This window comes from Ctenopharyngodon idella, chromosome 1 (genome assembly GCF_019924925.1).
Source record: "Ctenopharyngodon idella isolate HZGC_01 chromosome 1, HZGC01, whole genome shotgun sequence".
In the NCBI taxonomy this organism is placed as follows: domain Eukaryota; kingdom Metazoa; phylum Chordata; class Actinopteri; order Cypriniformes; family Xenocyprididae; genus Ctenopharyngodon; species Ctenopharyngodon idella.
In genome coordinates, this window is record NC_067220.1 from 23,061,687 (window position 1) to 23,082,233 (window position 20,547).

The following is a 20,547-nucleotide window of genomic DNA, read 5'->3' on the forward strand; positions in this document are numbered from 1 at the left end:
AATTCAATGACTCATTAGTAAATACTTGTTTCATTGCTGGATAAATCAGTGTTTTTGAACGAATCTTTTGAATCAACGATTCAATGACAAATACATTTTTTAACAGTCAGTTGTCGCCACCTAGTGGAATTAGATGCAATTGATACAACCGTTATTTGACGTGCCAAGTTCGTTTCAAAAGGTAGTTTGCTCTATTTTGATTGCTATCGTAGACAGCTGTGTTTAAATACTAATTTAAAACTTATATCTCAGTACTTCTGTGATAATGTGAATATTTGTAACACAGAAATAACTAATGTGTGATTCAAAACGGCTCTCTTTGGCTCTGGCAGCAAGAAACACACCGGTATGAAAGTTGAACTTTCCGGTATGATTTTGTCAAAGGTTTAATAGACGCGGGAGAGTCGTTGTCATTAATAAAGTAGCTTGAATCGAGATCGCGATTTTTTTACGATTAATCGTGCAGCTTTACTTTCATGCTTGATTGTTCAAAAAACACATTATTTTTAACATATTTTACATTATTACAGCACCTCTCTCCCCAGTCTGTCTGTAACGTGCTGAATAGTTCCGGTTTCGATAAAGCCCCTCCTTCCGAAATACGAAATGTGCTGTGATTGGTTAGCTGGCCCAGTGTGTTGTGATTGGCAATGCTTAGCGCGTGTTCGGGAAATGTCACGGCCCCTACCATAAACGCAAGCTCTACTCAGATGTAAATATTAAAGGGTAGATAACATACACAGTTTCTACCAATCTCATGTTAATCTTGAGTACCTGTAGAGTAGTATTGCATCCTTCATATCTCCGAAAAGTCTTTAGTTTTATCATATTTACAAAAGATAGATACGCTGTACCAAGTCTTTCCGAAAAAAGCCGAGCTTCTGGAGGTTTGCCTGCCATCAGTGCCATGGGCAGAGCTAAAGAGTCACGACCGTAGAGATCGTCTGCAAGCTGCGACATCAATATAAATAAAAGGGGAACAGAAACGTTCGTGCTGTTTACATTTTATGCACTTGTGGGCCTATTGCCAACAAAACACAGACATTTGATGCAGTTTTAATCACCGCCCGCGATCTGCAAATCCAGCGCCGACCTGGGACTTGTTTACAAAGCATTCATCACCGAAATCCCAAGAATAAACAAACATACACACACAACTCCATTGCTGCCCTGGAAAAACAAACTTCATCCACTGTTCCCTTAACGCTGGGTTCTTTGGGAAGCTGAAAAAGGCAATCTTTCCCTCACAACCAAAAACACAGTCCTTTGGTGACAGGAGCTGCGTCTCATTTCGGAGGCTGCGTACTCCGGAGGTCACATTTGAAGGCTGCAAACGTCATCAAGGATGTCATATTTAAGAAAATAATATTTATTAATAAAATTGACTGATATTCATTATGAGGTGTAAAATACTGTAATTTCTTTCTTACTTTGCAATCTAACGGTTATTTTTCTTAAATGAGACTGCCTCGATGATGTATGCAGCCTTCAAATGCGGCCTCCTGCAGCCCCTGAATTGGGACACAGCCATTGTTGAAAAATCTCTCGGCTTCCGTAACCCAAACGAAGCGCGCTGATGGGTGTGCTGTTGCTCTTGCTCTGGGTGATGTGTGTGCGCACGCTTATCAGGGAAAAGTGCCCATACAAGGAATTCCGCTCTTTATTACGTGGTAAAAGGCCATGCTCGAAAAAAATTCTGCGAGACATGTCCACAACCGGAAGTAGTATATTTAGCACAGAAATATTCCGTCATCCGTCCAACTCGTGTTTTGAAACTTTGGCCATGTTTAGCATGAGAATCCAACTCTTAAACAGTGTAAATAAGTCAGAATGCATGAAATAGCATTACACCCCCCCTTCAAGGATGGCGTCAATTTCAAACCAACTCAAGCCTGATTAAGACTTAATGTTAACAAACAAGAGGATTGTGCAGAACGATTTCATGCACGGACTTTGCAAGCACAGATTTCACAGGATGTTTCAGAGTGGTATGTTTTTGTTGTTGTTTTTTTTTTTTTTGTAATTTTGTTTTTATTCAGATACAATGTTATACACCATTTAATCATGATATTTGTCGCAAAACTATGGTAATACAAACAGCAATCGATCACAACAAAGCCATGGTTAATTTTCCTAAGGGGTGGTGAACAGCCTTAAAAAAGCGAGAGCTTAGAAAAGCTACAGTAAACACTATATCAACAGTGTGGCTAATGTCGGCTAGCAGGCAAGCAAACTGTTAACAGAAAAGCCAACTACAAATAACAACAGATTGTCCTGACAAAGTGGGAACTGCTCCATTTCAGGAGAAGCGTTGCCTGCATTGTACTGGAAGCTGTTCTCTGTAAAATGCGCAGCACACAGATAAACGTTGAGGTTATAATGTCCAATAATGTCCAAATAAATTTAACCACTCTAAGTTCATCAGCCTTAGGAAGGTCAAACAAATGAGTTTTGGAAACGGGGTGGAAAAAACACTGTCTTCTCTAATGCAACTCAGTCAGGCCTCGCCCCCCTTTTTTTTTGCGTATTCCGTGGGCAGGGATTATAAATGAGTATCATTGTGACTTCACAAAACAAAAGAAAAAACGCATTGTAGTCCAAACGAGCCCTTCGTTGTAGCTCTTGGAAAGTGGATTCAGTTAATTCTACCTTTGGAGTGGACTTTGAGCTTTGTAACTTAGCAAATCTTTTCTTTCTTTCTTTCTTTCTTTCTTTCTATCTATCGTGGTATGCGAAAGTTTGGGAACCCCTTGCGGAATCTGTGAAAATGTGAACAATTTTAACAAAATAAGAGAGATCATACAAAACGCATGTTATTTTTTATTTAGTACTGTCCTGAGTAAGATATTTTAAATAAAAGATATTTACATATAGTCCACAAGACAAAAAAAATAGCTGAATTTATGAAAAAAAGCCCTGTTCAAAAGTTTGGGAACCCTGGATTCTTAATACTTTGTGTGTTTACCTGGATGATCTATGACTGTTTTTTTGTTGTGTGATGGTTGTTTATGAGTCCATTGTTTGTTCTGAGCAGTTAAACTGAGCTCTGTTCTTCAGAAAAATCCTCCAGGTCCTGCAGATTATTCAGTTTAAGGATTTTTTGCATATTTGAACCCTTTCCAGCAGTGACTGAATGATTTTGAGATCCATCTTTTCACACTGGGGACAACTGAGGGACTCAAACACAACTATTACAAAAGGTTCAAACATTCACTGATGCTCCAGAAGGAAACACAATGCATTAAGAGCCGGGGGGTGAAAACTTTTTGAATTTGAAGTTCAAGGTATATTGTACTTAATTTGTCTTCAGGGAAACATGTAAGTATCTTCTGTTGCTTCCGAAGGGCAGTACTGAATGAAAAAAATGATATTTCAACAAAAAAAGAAAAATTTGGACATCTGCATCCTGTTCAAAAGTTTTCACCCCCCGGCTATTAATGCACCGCGTTTCCTTCTGGAGCATCAGTGAATGTTTGAACCTTTTTTATTAGTTGTGTTTGAGTCCCTCAGTTGTCCCCAGTGTGGAAAGATGGATCTCAAAATCATCCAGTCACTGTTGTAAAGGGTTCAAATATGCAAAAAATCCTTAAAAACTGAATAATCTGCAGGACCTGGAGGATTTTTCTGAAGAACAGAGCTCAGTTTAACTGCTCAGGACAAACAAGGGACTCATGAACAACCATCCCAAAACAAAAAAACATTCGTAGATCATCCAGGTAACCACACACAGTATTAAGAATCAAGGGTTCCCAAACTTTTGAACGGGGCCATTTTAATAAATTCAGCTATTTTTTTGTCTTGTGGACTATAAGTAAATATCTTTTATGTAAAATATCTTACTCAGGATAGTACTAAATAAAAAATAACATGCATTTTGTATGATCTCTCTTATTTTGTTAAAATTATTCACATTTTCACAGATTCTGCAAGGGGTTCCCAAACTTTTGCATACCACTGTGTATATATATATATATATATATATATATATATATATATATATATATATATATATATATATATATATATATTTATACACACACACACACTACGGTTTGGGATCGGTAATTTAATATTTTTTAAGTCTCTTATGCTCACCAAGGCTGCATTTATTTGATCCCAGATACAGTAAAAACAGTTATATTGTGAAATATTATTATAATTTAAATTCACTGTTTTCTATTTGAATATATTTTAAAATGTAATTTATTCCTGTGTTGGCAAAACTGAATTTTCAGCATCATTACTCCAGTCTTTCCAGTCTTTAAATCCTTCAGAAATCATTCTAATATGCTGATTTGCTGCTCAAGAAACAATTATTATTATTATCAATGTGGAAAACAGTTTTTTTCAGGATTCTTTGATGAATAGAAAGTTCAAAAGAAAAGCATTTATCTGAAATAGAAAGCTTTTGTAACATTCTAAATGTCTTTACTGTCACTTTTGATCAATTTAATGCATCCTTGCTGAATAAAAGTATTAATTTCTTTCCAAAAAAAAAAAAAAAAAGTTTTCCTGACCCCAAACTTTTGAATATTAATGTTACAATAGCTTTCTATTTCAGATAAATGCTGTTCTTTCAAAGTGATCGCGCAGACGCCTCATGCACACACACTCAACATGTCAGCTCTAGCATTGCTAACTTGACATCGCAGCCTGTTCAGTATCAAAATAAAATACAGTCAACCAAAACTACTGTATAAAAAGTTACACTGCTCAATTTAAATAGTCCGTAGTACAATCTGTGCCGTTCAGCGTGAGCACCGCCCCACTGTGGTGTTGATGACAAGCACATTTCTGCACATGTTAAGGATGATGTTTTACATGGATAATGAAACACAAGTGAAGTACAAAGACTAGTTTACATAATAAATAATAATTTAGCATCCAAATACATTGCAAATATGGAAACATTTGGATTTGTGCTGAATAAGAGAGGTAGGCTATGTAAGTCCAAAGCCGGTTTCCATTTCAGTTTTATTTTAAATGCATCTGTTTTGGTTTGATGTATATATAGCTATTTTTATATTTCATCATTGTTCTGTTCTGAATACCGTTAATTTTAAGGATTTGTTGTGGAGTGAGGGGAACTAAAATAGCTTATAGCTAGGTTTATAGTGTTTATGTTTGTAAACATTTCGCTTTATTTAGACCTACCCGTATGTTATATTAATGTAAAAATAAAATGCGACTTATCTGGGGTTTTTTTCCTCTCAAAAGCTCAATTTTATATGTGTAGCATATTTTTAACCATGCAGCAAACGTTTTCAAAATTTCTTGACAAATTATTTTAAAATGACTTAAATGACCTTTAAACCATTTAACCAATTAATCGATCAAAATTCTTATTGTCGGTTAATTATAAGCATCCATATGTAGGGTAATACAATTTTGCAATATTACTGTTTTACTGTATTTTTGATCAAATGAATGCAGCCTTGGAGACATAAGAGACTTCTTTAAAAACCATACAAAAATGTTACTAACCCCACATATGCATATATATGTGAAACATTAGCAGGATTAATGTCAAATGCTTTGGAGTTGTCAGACAGCATGAAGACTTGCAAAAATGAACAAAAACTCCTGGACATCTCTTCCCATTCATCTCTTACTGAAAGGCATTTCATTTATTATGGATGCGGTTTTACTAAGAGGAGAAAAAGGAAATGAACGGTGTGTGGTTTTGCTGAAGTGCTCATTCAGCTTGCTTTGCATACAAAGGGCATTGAGCATGATGTAAATCTGTCATGGTGCTCCCCACACGGACTCACCTCACAGTGCCCCGCGGCTGCTGTGAAACTCTGCAGCTGTGCCTGGAGTTCTTGGATCTGCTGATCTCTCTGGCTGAGCTGCATGCTGAGGGCTGCTTCCCGCTGGCGGAGCTGTTCCTGGCTGTGCCAAAGGGCCTGGTATGACACGCTCAGCTCGCTGTAGAGCTGTCACAGCAGAAACAGACAGTGAAGGACAAGCTCGGTTAATGCAGTTAAGTCCTTGCTAGAACACAAGTTCACTCCCCCAGGGGCACCACGTTCACTCGTGAGGACAGGCGCTAAGTTCACACAACAGATGCGCTCCTGTACCTTCTGGTAGGAGACAGTGTCTGCCGTGTGGGCCTCCTCTTGGCTGCGCAGGACTCTTTGCGTGTCCAGGTTAAGCCCCTCCAGCTGCTGAATAAGCTGGGCCTGTTCTCCTGCATGTTCCACACTCTGCCTGTACAGACACTGCAAGTCCTGTAGCTCGCGCCTGGATGCACACAAATCACGATCAGCTCATATGGTCAGGGTTAATCAAAGCTCAGCCAGATCTGTGCAACTGCTGCTTACTTGATTTGACAGAGTTGCTGTTCTTTGTCAGCTCCTTCCCGTTCTACAGAGGAAAGCTGAAGGGACAAAGCAGTTGAGCGACTCTGAGCCTCTAGCACGTCCTGTCTGCTTCTGAATACTTCCTCTTCCAAACTCTGAAAGAGACATTGAATGTTTATTGTCAGCTGAGTCAATGACACAACGTTCATTTTCTGGTCTAGATCTATCAGTTTATTCAAAAATCCGTCAGAAACACAATTCATGCAGTCATTTACATATAATAAACATGCTTCTCCTGTTTTTAATTTCTGAATTCACTTTGGGAAAAAGAAAAAGTGAAATCCTTCAAAAGAAAATCTAAAGCTGTTTGGCACTATCTTTTATTATTGTTTCTTTAAATAAAAAAAAAGAAAGCAGTGTCAATGCTTATTAATATTTGAAAAAAAAAATGATGTGTTGTGAACGACAGTCTACATTTATGCAAGCGCCATAGAAATATGAATGGAAAAAACATAGAACAAGAAAATTATAAGAAAGGACCCCTGTAGAGTAGACACTGTATGCGTCACTGTAAAGATTCTTCTTATTATGTTATTATTATTATACAATTTGGTTTTTAATGACCAGGCAGTGTTTGTGCAGGTTATAAAATGCCTTGTGGTGTGACTCGCCAAAAAACATAATCATACTTATGAATTAATTCAAGAAATTTTAAAATAAATACTTTCTACCTGAAATATATACTTAACCTTTTTTTTTTTTTTTTTTTTGGAAAATAATGATTAAGATGTATACAATCACATGTAAAAGGAGAAACTTTAATCTCTTTTCATTGGATGGTTACAACACATGATATTTTATAAAAACATTTTGTTTAATTTTTCAGTTTAATTAAATTTTTAATGATCAAAACGCATGTCTGATCAATTGAATTCATAGAACTTTACCAACTATATTTATTTATTTTACAATAACAGGGCCGTATGAAATGTTTTATTTTTCAGAAATTCTATGTTGTTTTATTTTTTGGATTTATTATTTAATACAAATTTATTATCAAAAACCAAGGTAATTAAAATTTTTCCAAACAAAATACTGTTAAAATTAAAACATAGAAGTAAAATTGTGTGAGTATTTGTTTTAATAATTTTAAACAGTTTTAAACATTGACTTCCATAGTATGGAACAAATACTATGGGTATTTTATTTTTTATATGGGAAAATATACATATTAAATTATTAAAATATCGCCCACCGCTACTTCAAAATATCTTCTTTTGTATTCAGTAGAAGAAGGAAAATACATACAGGTTTGGAACAACTTGAAGGTGAGTAAATGATGACAGAATTTTCAATTTTGGGTGATCTATTCCTTTAACCTTGCTTTCTGGAATACCCCCCAGGAAGCAGAGGTGAGAAGAAGGTACACACATGACAATTTTTGCTTTTAGTACACTTCACCAAACCCACACTACAAAAGAATCAAAGAATCATGTAAAACCCAGTAAACCTTGAGATTATATAAATATATAGTTGCACAGTGGTTGTAGTGAATGACCTGATGTTTCGGGACGTGTAGGAGCAAGTGAAAACATACATTTTTCAAATAGTTAAAAGAGAGTTAGTTACTTTGCTTCACGACCATGTGGTCTGAATTATGTCACATGATACTGACCGTATGACTTGATCCAAAATGGACCCTTTATATTGGTTACTCCGAATGACATCAATGAAATTCATTTTTCCGGACATTCTTTATCCTAACAAAGCAACGACTTCTACACATAATTTTAAAACCATTTTGCACTATGTTGATATATGATGTTATAAAATCATGCCAGAATAAAAAATATATAAATTTATTACATTTTAAGATATTTTAATCACAAATGAAGTGGCTGCATTGGCCTTTGGACGGTTAAACTGAATGACCTTTTGACACTTCAAAATCTTTAAAATACCTTTATATGTAGCAAAATATAATTAAAACCTTTTGGATTCAATAAAAGAGATCTAGTTACACTACCTTACATACTTTGGATGCCATTTCTTTGCTTTTTATTATAATTAAGGCCTTTGGACAAAAAAATGACCCGTCACGTCATTGACCCATATACATACAAATATATACATATACATATAGTTGCAAGAAAAAGTATGTGAACCACTTGCAGAATCTCTGAAAATGTTAATAATTTTAACAAAATAAAGGAGATAATACAAAATGCATGTTATTTTTTATTTAGTACTCTCCTGAGTAAGATATTTTACATAAAAGATGTTTACATATAATCTACAAGACAAAAAAAATAGCTGAATTTATTAAAATAACCCCATTCATAAGTATGCGAACCATTGATTCTTAATACTGTGTGTGGTTACCTGGATGATCTACGACTGTTTTTTTTGTTTTGTGATGGTTGTTCAAGAGTCCCTTGTTTGTCCTGAGCAGTTAAACTGAGCTCTGTTCTTCAGAAAAAATCTCCAGGTCCTGCAGATTCTTCAGTTTTCCAGCATCTTTTGCATATTTGAACCCTTTCCAGCAGTGACTTAATGATTTTGAGATCCGTCTTTTCACACTGGGGACAACTAAGGGACTCAAACACAACTTTTAAAAAAGGTTCAAACATTCACTGATGCTCAAGAAAAAAAAAACTTGATGCATTAATAGACGGGGGGTGAAAACATTTGGAATTTGAAGATCAAGGTAAATTGTATTTAATTTGTCTTCCGGGAAACATGCAAGTATCTTTTGTTGCTTCCGAAGGGCAGTACTAAATGGAAAAAAATGATATTCAAGCGAAATAAAAAACCCTTCATCCTGTTCAAAAGTTTTCACCCCCTGACTCTTAATGCATCGTGTTTCCTTCTGAAGCATCAGTGAATGTTTGAACTTTTTTTAATAGTTGTGTTTGAGTCCCTCAGTTGTCCTCCATGTGAAAAGATGGATCTCAAAATCATTCAGTCACTGCTGGAAAGGGTTCAAATATGCAAAAGATGGTGGAAAACTGAAGAATTTTTGGGACCTGGAGATTTTTTCTGAAGAACAGAGCTCAGTTTAACTGCTCAGAACAAACAAGGGACTCATGAACAACCATCACACAACAAAAAAAACAGTCGTAGATCATCCAGGTAACCACACACAGTATTAAGAATCAATGGTTCACAAACTTTGGAACTGGGTCATTTTAATAAATTCAGCTATTTTTTTGTCTTATGGATTATATGTAAACATCTTTTATGCAAAATATCTTACTCAGGACAGTGCTAAATAAAAAATAACATGCATTTTGTATGATCTCTCTTATTTTGTTAACATTTTGCACATTTTCACAGATTCTGCAAGTGGTTCACATACATTTTCTTGCAACTGTACACTGTAAAAAATGACTGATTTTAATGGTAAAAGACTGTAAAAATGCTACGGTGAAAAACAGTTAATTGGTTTACAGAAAGTTTCCATACTATATACGGTGAATAATTGTAATAGATCTAACAGTACATTTAATGTAATTTTACAGTAAAATACCGTTAAATTTACAGTTTTTGGAAGTGAAAAATAAGTCATTGTATAATTTACAGTGAAAAAACTGTAAAGTAAATTGACATTCCCACAATTCCCTGTGTGACACTTCACATTTGATGTATTTTTGTTGAAATAACCATGTTTCCTCTTAGTTTTTCTTAGTCTTTTCTAATCAGTTATGTACATTAGATGGAACATAAAACCCTAATGTTGTTAAATTAATGTTTATTGCATTTTTATAATTTCATGTGTGTTACCGTGATGGTGTTTAGTGTTTGTGTGAATGACACTGTGTACACCTTTGTATTGTATTGTACTGTCCTTCTCAGCTTGTGGAAAAGCTGCTTTTGATGAGCTTGTGATTCATCATGTGACTCATCACCACTGTGTTTGGTGGTTGTCAGTGTATTACAAAAGGTACAAAACAGATATTAGTACTTCAATAGGATGGTAAATTAACATTATATCAGTTAATTCAATATACTTTTTTTTTACCGTAAATTTAAATTTACCGTGTTTTTTTTTTAACAGTGTGTAAAATAAACAGTTCTGAACCGTAATTATTACAATATAAACCTTTAAATTATAGGGTTTTGAACTGTAAAATAGACAGTAAACTAAGTGCTGTCCAGTAAAACCTAAAACGTTGCTACCGTATTTTTTGACAGAGTTCTGGTAACCACAGCTGCCGTTTTTTTTTTTTTTTTTTTTTACAGTAAATTTTACAGGGATTTTTTTTTTTTACAGTGTGAGATATATATATATTATATATATATATATAATATATATATATATATATATATATATACATACATACATACATACATATACACACACACACACACATATTTATAAATAAAGACATTACTTTTTACTTGTGCATTAAATATTAACTGCACAAGTAAATATTATATTCACTGTAGATTTTTAAAAGATTTTTCTTTTCTTTATCATAGACACTCTTATTTAACATAGACCCACTTGACGGGGAGCAGTCTCCACAAACTAATAAGAAACAAAAGAAAGACAACAGAAGGAAAGTAAAACATGAGCAACTAAAGCGGGAAGCCTATCAGCAGCATATCACAGGAACTGATGGAGATAATGAGAAGCAAACAGATGCCGAGCATCAAACGCTCAGGCCAGAGAGAGCATGGGCCAGCCCTCATTAAAAACTAGCCAGTGCTGACAGGGGCACTGAGAGAGACAGAGAACGCAGGAGGAAAGGGGACAGAGTCCGAGCACCACTACAGTCTAATTTAATTGGACTAGTTAGAGTTTAAGGTCCACACAGACCTGCCTCTGCTCTTCCCCATGGAGAGTAATGAACACAAATCTGTATGTAAAGCAGGTAATCACACAGGTGCTTGAGTGACACTCAACCCAAGAGGACACAAGCCCTATTAAACATACACAAATGCTGAACGAGGCCCTATGGAACATGCTAACAACAGCTCCTGCTCCGTCTGTAGTAGGTCATTATAGCCCAAGTCGCTAAGAACTGCGACAGCAGGCAGGACTGATTTGGGGCCACATGTAAAACAGCTCTGGTCACGTTGCACGGGGTACACTCCCACTGTTGAGTGGGGAAAAGAAAAATTGGGCCCACCTAGTCATTATTTCACCCCCCCGAACATATCTATCAATATTTAACATTTGCGCATTGTGAGACAAGTTCATTTACATGAACCTGCTTAGAAAGTGGCAGAAAAGAAGAAGTAGAAAAAAAAGAACGGGGTGCGAAGCGGGGGACCTTACCTTGACTCTGGAACTGCTGACGGCCTCTTGGTCCCGCAATCTCTCCAGCTCTGCCTGAGAGGCCGAATGCTGAGCATCTAATTGTTGCCTGGCTTCCTGCAGGGCACGCCTGCCCTCCTCCTCGCACTCCTGCGCCTGCCTCCTCGCTTCCTGCCGGGGAAAAGAGAGCGAGAGACAGTCGCAGCGCTGGGATGAAAGGGCGGCAGAGCGGGCAGGGCTGTAGAGCGAGGTCTGGAGCTCACCTGCGTTGGCAGGGCAAGCCGAAGCCCACGCAGGTAGCCTGGCGCAGGGGCCATCTTTAGCTCTAATGACAGCTCTAATGAGAATAGCTCCACTACAGGCCCATTAGTCCTGCCAGCCTGCCTTTGATGCTGATCTCTTGCTCTTTCTTTTTTGTCCATACTATCCTTCCCTCCCTTTGCTAAGAGAGACCCTGCAAAGACACATCCTCCCTAGATCTTCACTTTATCAATTAATCATGCCAGTCCCATCAGAAGGTAATTAAGGAGAAGCCACATCACATACACACACTTTCCTCTGCTCGGCCATCATTAAGTATTTATTGAGAAAGTTAGCTGCTTTTCCAAGCTCCGCTGTCGCTACCACCCCCGCCCTGCCGTCGACCCGGGATTTTGAGGCCTTAGGCGATTGCCTCCAGGGGCTTGTCAGTTCCCCCCCCTCTTCCCAGTGTCACAGGCACAGAGGCAGCACTTTAAAAGTGGTGCCAGTGGAAATTTGTCCAAACCTTAAGTTGTCGACTCTTATTCCCCAGTCTGTGCTGCAGAGCTGCCAGTTCTTTCTTCATTAGACCGCACTCCTCCTCACTGCCACGCAACCGCTGGACTTGGTTGTTTATCTCCTGCTCTTGTGCCGTCACTTTCTGTTTAAAGAGCCACACGAGTGATCGTGAGAGACAGCCGTTAGTCACAAGCAATCTGGGTATGAGTGTTTACAGGACTGAGCGTTAGGTTTCATTAATAGTTTCTGTAATGGGGTCAGTTGTTACGGGAAAGCATATGTCACAGGCGTTTCGTTCTGTATTGCTAAATGTTTGCAAGTGAGACATGGGTTAAATGTCCATGGAATTAGCTGTGCTGTGCTGTGACGTGTCAGCAGGACATGATAAAGCTACAAGCATGCTTAAATTGTTTGCTTGCTGCTACGTCTCACATATAAAGCATGTACATTTGGTCACCGAGAAGGCGCGAGCAGATTGTGCCAGTGGAAAATATAGCTAAAATTACAACTGAAAATATTTGCTTGAAATGGTAATATTATATATATATATATATATATATATATATATATATATAGTGTGTGATATAGTAGAGAAGCAATGATTTTGGCCCTTCAAAATTATTTCTTCCAAAAAAAAAAATATATATAATATAATATAATAAGGAATAATTGACGACAGGCTGTTGAATTCTTAGAAAATAATGCACACCCAAGGTGGTAATGCAGGAACTGACGGAGGTGGTTACACCTCGGGTGTGCATTATTTTCTAAGAATTCAACGGCCCGAAGTCAATTATTCCGCTTATACTACGGTTACCACCTGGTGAGTCATGTATCTTAAGTTGCTAAACTATTTTACTGATTAATTAGTCAGAGCAGCGCTGACCAAACGCTTCTTTGCGAATGTGTGTCCATACTATACAGTACGTGTGTACGTTTGAAAGAGAGAGAGAGAGCGTGCGAGAGAGTATGCGCTTTCAGGACACAATAAAACGGATTTTGTGGCAAAAACCATTACAATAATTTGCTGTTTTCATTCTATTGTATTATTTGCTTGGTCGATGTCGTTGTGGGTTTTGGTTCTTTTGCGGTTCTAGGCTGTAAGGACCTATTGAAATAAATGAAAACATTAGGCAAAGTGATATGGAACTGCAATGCGGTCAAGACCTGCTAGAACTACTTTACCCTTGCGTTTCCCTGAAAATAATTGCACACCTTAGAACGTTGGTCAACCAATCAGATTTGAGTATTCAACAGCCCCGTAGTATAATATAATATATATATTTTTTTTTTGGAAGAAATCATTTTGAAGGGCCGAAATAATTGATGTTTCATTAGCGCTTCTCTACTATATCACATGAGATTCTCAATACATGAGAACACAAAACCTTAAACAGCGTAAACAGTTCAATTACTGAAACTTTATTTTGGTTTTCGGCTAAAGGAACATGTTAATTTCATTTTCGTTGTTTCTGTAATAAATTTATTTTGGTGCATCACTAGTATCACAAAGCAGTCGTAGTGTGCATGTGTTGAACCTGTCTCATGGATTGTGGAGTATAAACAGAAAGACTAGAAAACTCAACCAAGTGTGAAACACAATAACACACTGTAAAAAGAAGGACTTATATATTGGGTGAACTATATTTAGGGTTAGTTCACCCAAAAACCATAAGACATTTGTTTCCATTACCTCAAAACATTGAGGTTTCAAAAAGTTCATAAAGAGATAATAAAAACACATATCAAGCAAGAACGGTTGTGCTTCCGTATACAATATTTGTTGAGCTCTATGTATGTGCGTTAATCAACGTTTATACGTGAATAAAAGCGTGAAAATGAAATGTGTTCATCATATGAAGTGAACGTGTCTTTTCAGAAGACTTGGATTTAACTGCACGATTCATATGGATTACTATTACAATATCCTTATGATGAACTTTTCAAAGCATCAAAGTTTTGGTGGAATGGACTTTCAGTGGAGGGACAGAAATCTCTCAGGTTTCATTAAAATATCTTCATTTGTGTTCTGAAGATGAACGGAAGTCTTATGGGATTGGAATGACATGAGGGTGAATTATTCATTATTGGGTGAACTAACCCTTTAAGAAATGCTCTTTGTTCAGTGCAAATATCCAATATCGTTCACAGATATCCCTGCACCATCTCTGATATTCTGATAATGCACTCCTATTGCTAACACACACTTTAACCAGTTGTGTAGACTCAACGCTGATATCTCAAAAAATAACCCTGAGCTGTGGGAGGCAATTAATTGCCATGTTGGGGGAAATCACTTGAATCTTTATAGATAGAGAACTTATGTTCAGTCTGTGCACCATGCAAATGCAGGTTTTAATAGAGATTTATAGCACAAGTGAAGCTCAATTCAAAATGTTGATAATGAGGTAGGCAAGCACTGTTTTAACCCCAGTACTTCTCGATTGGTAGGAAAAGAGGTTTAAAGAAGTTAAGAGGTCTAGGACAGAGAGATTAGCATTAGAAATCCCCAGTGCAGTTCAAAAATGAAAGCTAATTATGTTACAAAAATGGAAGAAGAGGGGTAATGGAAGGGGGTGGGGTGGGAGGAAAGCTGGTCAAAGTTAGTGTGGAAATGCAGAGATGAGATGAGGATTCAGCAGACCATCACAGGGCCAAGGAAGGAAAAAGCAATTAATCACATTTGGGTTCATTTGGCGCAAAATTTGGATGAGGCGAATGCCAGTGGTTTTGAGTGGTACCCAGAATTCTGACTATTAATGAGTTTCTCAAACAGGGCACAATGGTGATATTCCACTAACAGGCCACTGAAACTCAAACCTGACAGAAGAAAACTTGACTCATTCAAAATTGTAACTTAATTTTTAATCTCCTAATAATATTGCATACTAAAACTTCAAAATTTGCAAAGTTGGTTTTGAAACTGAAACAAAGGCCATATGTGTGCATATATGTACAATAGGTATTAATACGTAGGAACGGTATTCGCTTGCTCTGGATATGTCAAGAAATCTGCCATCTTGGAACTGTCAACATTTTACTTTATGGTTTGTATAATGTATTTTGTGCAGTTAATATACTGCAGGTCATATAACCCACTGTATATACAATCTATAATCTAACTTCATTATATACTTATACCGATATAAATACTATTTACAATTTACAAATGTATGGATGATGTATCAATAAGTATGTGCCCAACCAAGAGTGCCATGTTTCACAATGCTCAAATGATTAAATGTGATTTATACAACAGTTACTGTAGTTCTGGGTGTCTAATTTGATTGGCGGTGTTCCATATTTAGTGCTGATATGAAGTACATCAGAACTGGAATGTTTCACTATTTGTATTACTATGCTTGTATGTTTTTGTTTTTTTTGCTTTCCCATAGACTAGCGTATGTGAGCAATGTGAGTCGGTGTTTTCTATGCTTCAGGATCATTTAGAGCAGGTTTTCTCTCCCTAGTGAGTGAAGTATGGGAATTTTCTTTGTTGCTCAGGTCCACTCACATACTTTGTTCCAGTCTGTTTGTTGCTTGGCAACATTCAAAGATTGATGCTATGGCAGAAACATAATTTAATATTAATGTCTTGTTTATAGAATTGTTGTATAAAAGTAACATTACACTTGAAATTGTACTGTAGTACTACATATCAGCACACTTGCTATAATACTGCTATAAGCATAGTTTATGGTTTGGAGAATAAATAATCTGTCAGCAAACACAATAGGCGATTGTCAGCAATAAAACACAATAACACTGTAATAATATAACAAGTTAATATGAAATATTTTATTTTAGGGTCTTTTAACTAATTGCTTATTAGCATGCATATTACTGAAATATTGGCTGTTTATTGTTACTTGTTAAGCACATATTAATGCCTTATTCTGCATGACCTTATTCTACATTCTTAATCCTACCCAACACCTAAACTTAGCAACTAACTTACTATTAATAAGCAGCACATTAGGAGTTTATTAGTGAATATGTGTTAATAGTGAATATGTGTTCCCTATACTAAAGTGTTATATATCTATATACCGATATATCTATTAAATCTGTCTTGTTACAAACCATCAGTGCTTCCCAAGAAATCTGTGCCACCAGCATGCCAGTTTCATGTTAAACTGAAAATATTTTTACACTTATCATAATAGATCTCTCAGCAGTAAATGTGAAAACTAAACTTTTACAAGTGAAGAAATTAAATACACAAATACTATAAAGTAAAATAATTAATATACTTAATATGCAAGTGCTTTTATTTTATTTTACAGTGCAGTTATTACAACTGTAATATATATTGTGTCAGATAATAATAATAATAATAATAATAACAATAATAAATAATGATAAATAATAGTAACAATAATTATGATGATGATGATGATGATTATTATTATTATTATTTGTTTTTTTAAAAAACAGTGTGAATGTAATGTAGACAGTGTCACAAGTAAAAAGAGATTTGAGTCCTTTAAAAATCTAGGTCAAGTCAATGCAAATTTTGCTCTCAAAGTGCACCATATTGATGCATGTAACTTGTAACATGTAACTGACATTTATGACAAACCAAATCCAGAGAAAATCGTTAGAAGGGACTGCTAGAGCCTGTTGCAAAGCACATCTGTCAATTGACTTCCAGGCAGATCTTGACCTTTCCAATATGGCAGACGTGCAGACGTATCACTGTAATTAGCAATAGTTTCTAATGTGCCATATAGTTATTCATATCTATGGTGCTGACAAACTAAGCGTAATTCCTGCTATGAAAAAAAAAAAAAAAAAAAAAAAACACACACCGGCTTTCATAATAATTAATAACGCTGTCATGATGTCAGACCCGAGGCGTGGTGTTTAGCAGGTTCGAGTTTGGTCTGCTATGGGTTGTCAAGCCATGGCTAATCTTATTTACACAAACGAGCAGTATGAGTGGACATGTTTGACGGACTCACTGCTGGTGAAGAGACAGAGCAGCTAATGAAGCCGACTGACAGATGTTTCATTAAGGGGCATGATTAAAGGTGAATTAACAACACGGCTTCATCATTAGCTGTCATCCAAGCAGATCTATCAAGCAGTCAGAGATGCTCATTAAAAAAAGGAGAGACGAAGGTTTCTCAGACCACATGCATGTCTGTACACCTGTGGCTGCGGTTAAGTTGATTCCAGAGCTGCGTAAAGCTCTCACAGTACCTGCTCCAGCTCTTGGATTCTGTAGTCTTTTGCTTGAAGGATCTCCAGAACTTTCCTGTCCTTGTTCTCAGCTTTCTGCTTCTCTCTAGTACAGCACAGATTGAACAAAAGAGCAAAATTAGAGGCACAGGCAGCCACAGTAACAGAATACAGAAGAGGATGAACTGATCCACTGGCCTCAGCGAATGCTGTAGCCATTCACATTTGAAAATCTATTTGGGATGATGCAACGGTGATGCTTGGTTAGGAGATAAAACACTGCAGGATAGACTGGATGCTGTGGGAGAAGAAACAGGCAAAATTGCCTTTCAACCACTCAGCGCGTTCTCTAAGCTTATACCGCAGAGGGTCAACAGGGAATGATGGGATATAACTCCAGTCTCCAGGTATCAGTAATTATCAGGATATCAAAACAGGAACACTACTCACTGGGGAACACAAACACTCCTTTCCTTTCAGCGTCTAACCCTCTTTAGTGGGTGTTTGGGGGGAAAAGACAAAAGAATCACAATTGGGGCAAGTTTGTTTGAACAGCCGCCACTCACCTGGGATCCTTCTTTCCCTGGTTCACTTTTTCAATCTCTTCCACCCTTTCTCATTCCATCTCTCCCTGAGGACATCTGACATGATACCGCTCTCCTCAGAGTACACCACTGCCTTGAAGCTTGGTGATGTTAACCATATCCCAAGCCAAGCGTTCGCTCACTACCAGACTGGCCAGAATTCCCAGAAGCCTGTGTGCTTCACAGAGCCAGCACAATTATCATGTCAATCTCCCGTGTGGCGCTATGCTGATATATGCACACGCCCTCAGGTGCATGTTGCCAGTTCTTTGAGGAGCAGCTTGGTTTGTTGGCTGTGCCTGAGGAAGGAGCTCGTGAGGGATACGGAAGAACGTAGCCTGGCTGGCACTCTTTTATTTATCATCGCTTTTAGATCAAGGAACATATTTTCTAAGCTTGAGCTTTTGGTCACAAAAAAGTTCTCCATATCGCTGACCTTTCATCAGGTGGCAGAAAGGTTTATTTAATATTTACCCAAATAAATAAAGAGCCATGCCAGTGGCCTCAATTTCCTCCCATGTGTAAAATTTGGTTCTATCTACCTACATCTCATCATAATAACTTTTTCAAAAAAAGCCATGACAATGGCAATCGTTCAGAATTGCGAATTTGATCTCTTTTTTTCCCCCTCAACACGTTCCCATGCCACTTTTGTAGCTCCCCACACCCTCTTTGAGGGTCATAAGTCATGTTAAATCTAGTGTATATCCCTCAAAGAGGAGTTTTTTTAGCGTTTAGATGGGAAGAGAGGGAGGGAGTCTGTGCGGAGGATAACAGGGGGTTTAGATCATCATCTGCTCTCGGGTTCTCTCATAACTGCGTTCAACGGCGCAGCCACCCAACACACACCCCTGCAGAACTGCTGCGATGTGTGCTCGCAAATCAGGGATTTCTTGTGGCGGAAACAGCATTTATTTCAAGTCTGAGACGTAAGAGTATAAAGATTCAATAGAAGAAAGAAACTGGAAGAATCGGTGGAAGGGATTTGCTGTCGTTAATAAAAGCAGGTGACTTTACAATGTGACTCACCTTTCCACTACAAGACTCACTGCCTGCGTGAGATCTGGACTGGCCACTTGAAGCCGCTTCCAAAGCGACCACACAAACTCCTTGTCTGCCTATTAGAAGCAAATACAACAGCAATACAATTATTTTGTTGGTGATGCTCAAAAATGTAAAAAGTAGCTTCTAAATGCGCAATTTCCAGTTATGAGTGTCTGTTTGTATATTCATTTTTTCCTAACATATGGTCAGTGTTATGTTTTTTTGTTTGTTTGTTTTTTTGGTGGAATATGTTGGTTAGAGTTTTTCATTTTTTTTTTCAAATATTAGTAAGCAACAATTAGTTATATATTATACACACACACACACACACACACGAGAACTAATAATTATGTCAAATTATGTTATATGGTCTTACGTTAATGTGTGTGCGTGTGCGAGTATATAATATATATATATATATATGTAGTTTGACATAATTATTCTTATGCATATATAAGTGTGTGTGTGTGTTTGTGTAAACTGAAATTGTTGCTTACTAATATTTGAAAAAAATATATATAAAAAAAACTCCACCAAAAGTCATGTTGTCTAACCAACATATTCCACCAAAAAAACAAACATAAAACATTTCTGTTCTAACAATTGAAACAAAAATCAGAGTAATGCTATTTATAGAGAAAAAATTGAACAGAAACAAAAAGCAAAAAACAAAATTGAATCTGAACTCATTAGTTGCCTAAAGAAGAAAGCGGCGGCAGAGAGACATGCAAGAAACACACTTACAATTCAAAGTGTCTTCGGGAAAAAAAAAATGGCTTTCAAAGATTTTTAAGCTACATTACATTTAATGAGAGACATCTAAAAACTACATTTTCTGACATTAATAAAAAAAACTGAATTATACCAGATCAACTTAATATAAAATTATCTGTTAAATTATGTCCACATCATTATAAGATTAAAGTCATAAATCCCTACAGAATCTGCTGGTGTCCAATTAGTACATGAATTTTAAACCCTATTCAAAAGTGTCTAATTAATTATTTACTAAATGGTGCAGGCAGACCTTGATAGACCATAGGCTAAACATACAAAGTAGCGTGTGCGAGAGAGAGAGACTGTGCAAATGAATAGAAATAGAGATCTCACTATTCCTAGTCTTCATTGTGTTTAATGACAAATTAAGAAAAGTCCTCCATCAAATAGGTGGTCTCTTCACAAGTGCTTAAGCTCACTACATCAGAAGATTGAGCAACTCTCACACATTACAGGGATTTTCTCATGGAATGGAAGGTGTTTGATATGTTGAAAGGCAGTCGTATTGATGAATTATTTATCTTATACAGCAGACCATGAATGCCCACTGGATGAGTGCACTCATTGAATGTTGCTATTTATACAAATATTAATAAAGTAAAACTGCCTCCCTGATAATTCTCAGGTCCACTAG

At 36.7% G+C, this 20,547-nt stretch overlaps 1 protein-coding gene across 5 annotated transcripts in view; it reads right to left on the minus strand.

Moving 5' to 3' along the window:
• The window catches only part of cntln (centlein, centrosomal protein), a 129,087-nt gene that overhangs the window by 107,082 nt on the left and 1,458 nt on the right, over positions 1 to 20,547 (minus strand). For all 5 annotated transcript variants that reach the window (XM_051898363.1, XM_051898362.1, XM_051898364.1 and 2 more), the window contains exons 3-9: positions 19,122 to 19,210; positions 17,530 to 17,614; positions 12,332 to 12,466; positions 11,587 to 11,736; positions 6,324 to 6,457; positions 6,081 to 6,243; positions 5,772 to 5,936 (exon numbers count right to left, since the gene is read on the minus strand). In XM_051898363.1, coding sequence (XP_051754323.1) covers positions 5,772 to 5,936; positions 6,081 to 6,243; positions 6,324 to 6,457; positions 11,587 to 11,736; positions 12,332 to 12,466; positions 17,530 to 17,614; positions 19,122 to 19,210 — 921 coding nt within the window. The remainder of the gene's footprint in view (positions 1 to 5,771; positions 5,937 to 6,080; positions 6,244 to 6,323; positions 6,458 to 11,586; positions 11,737 to 12,331; positions 12,467 to 17,529; positions 17,615 to 19,121; positions 19,211 to 20,547) is intronic.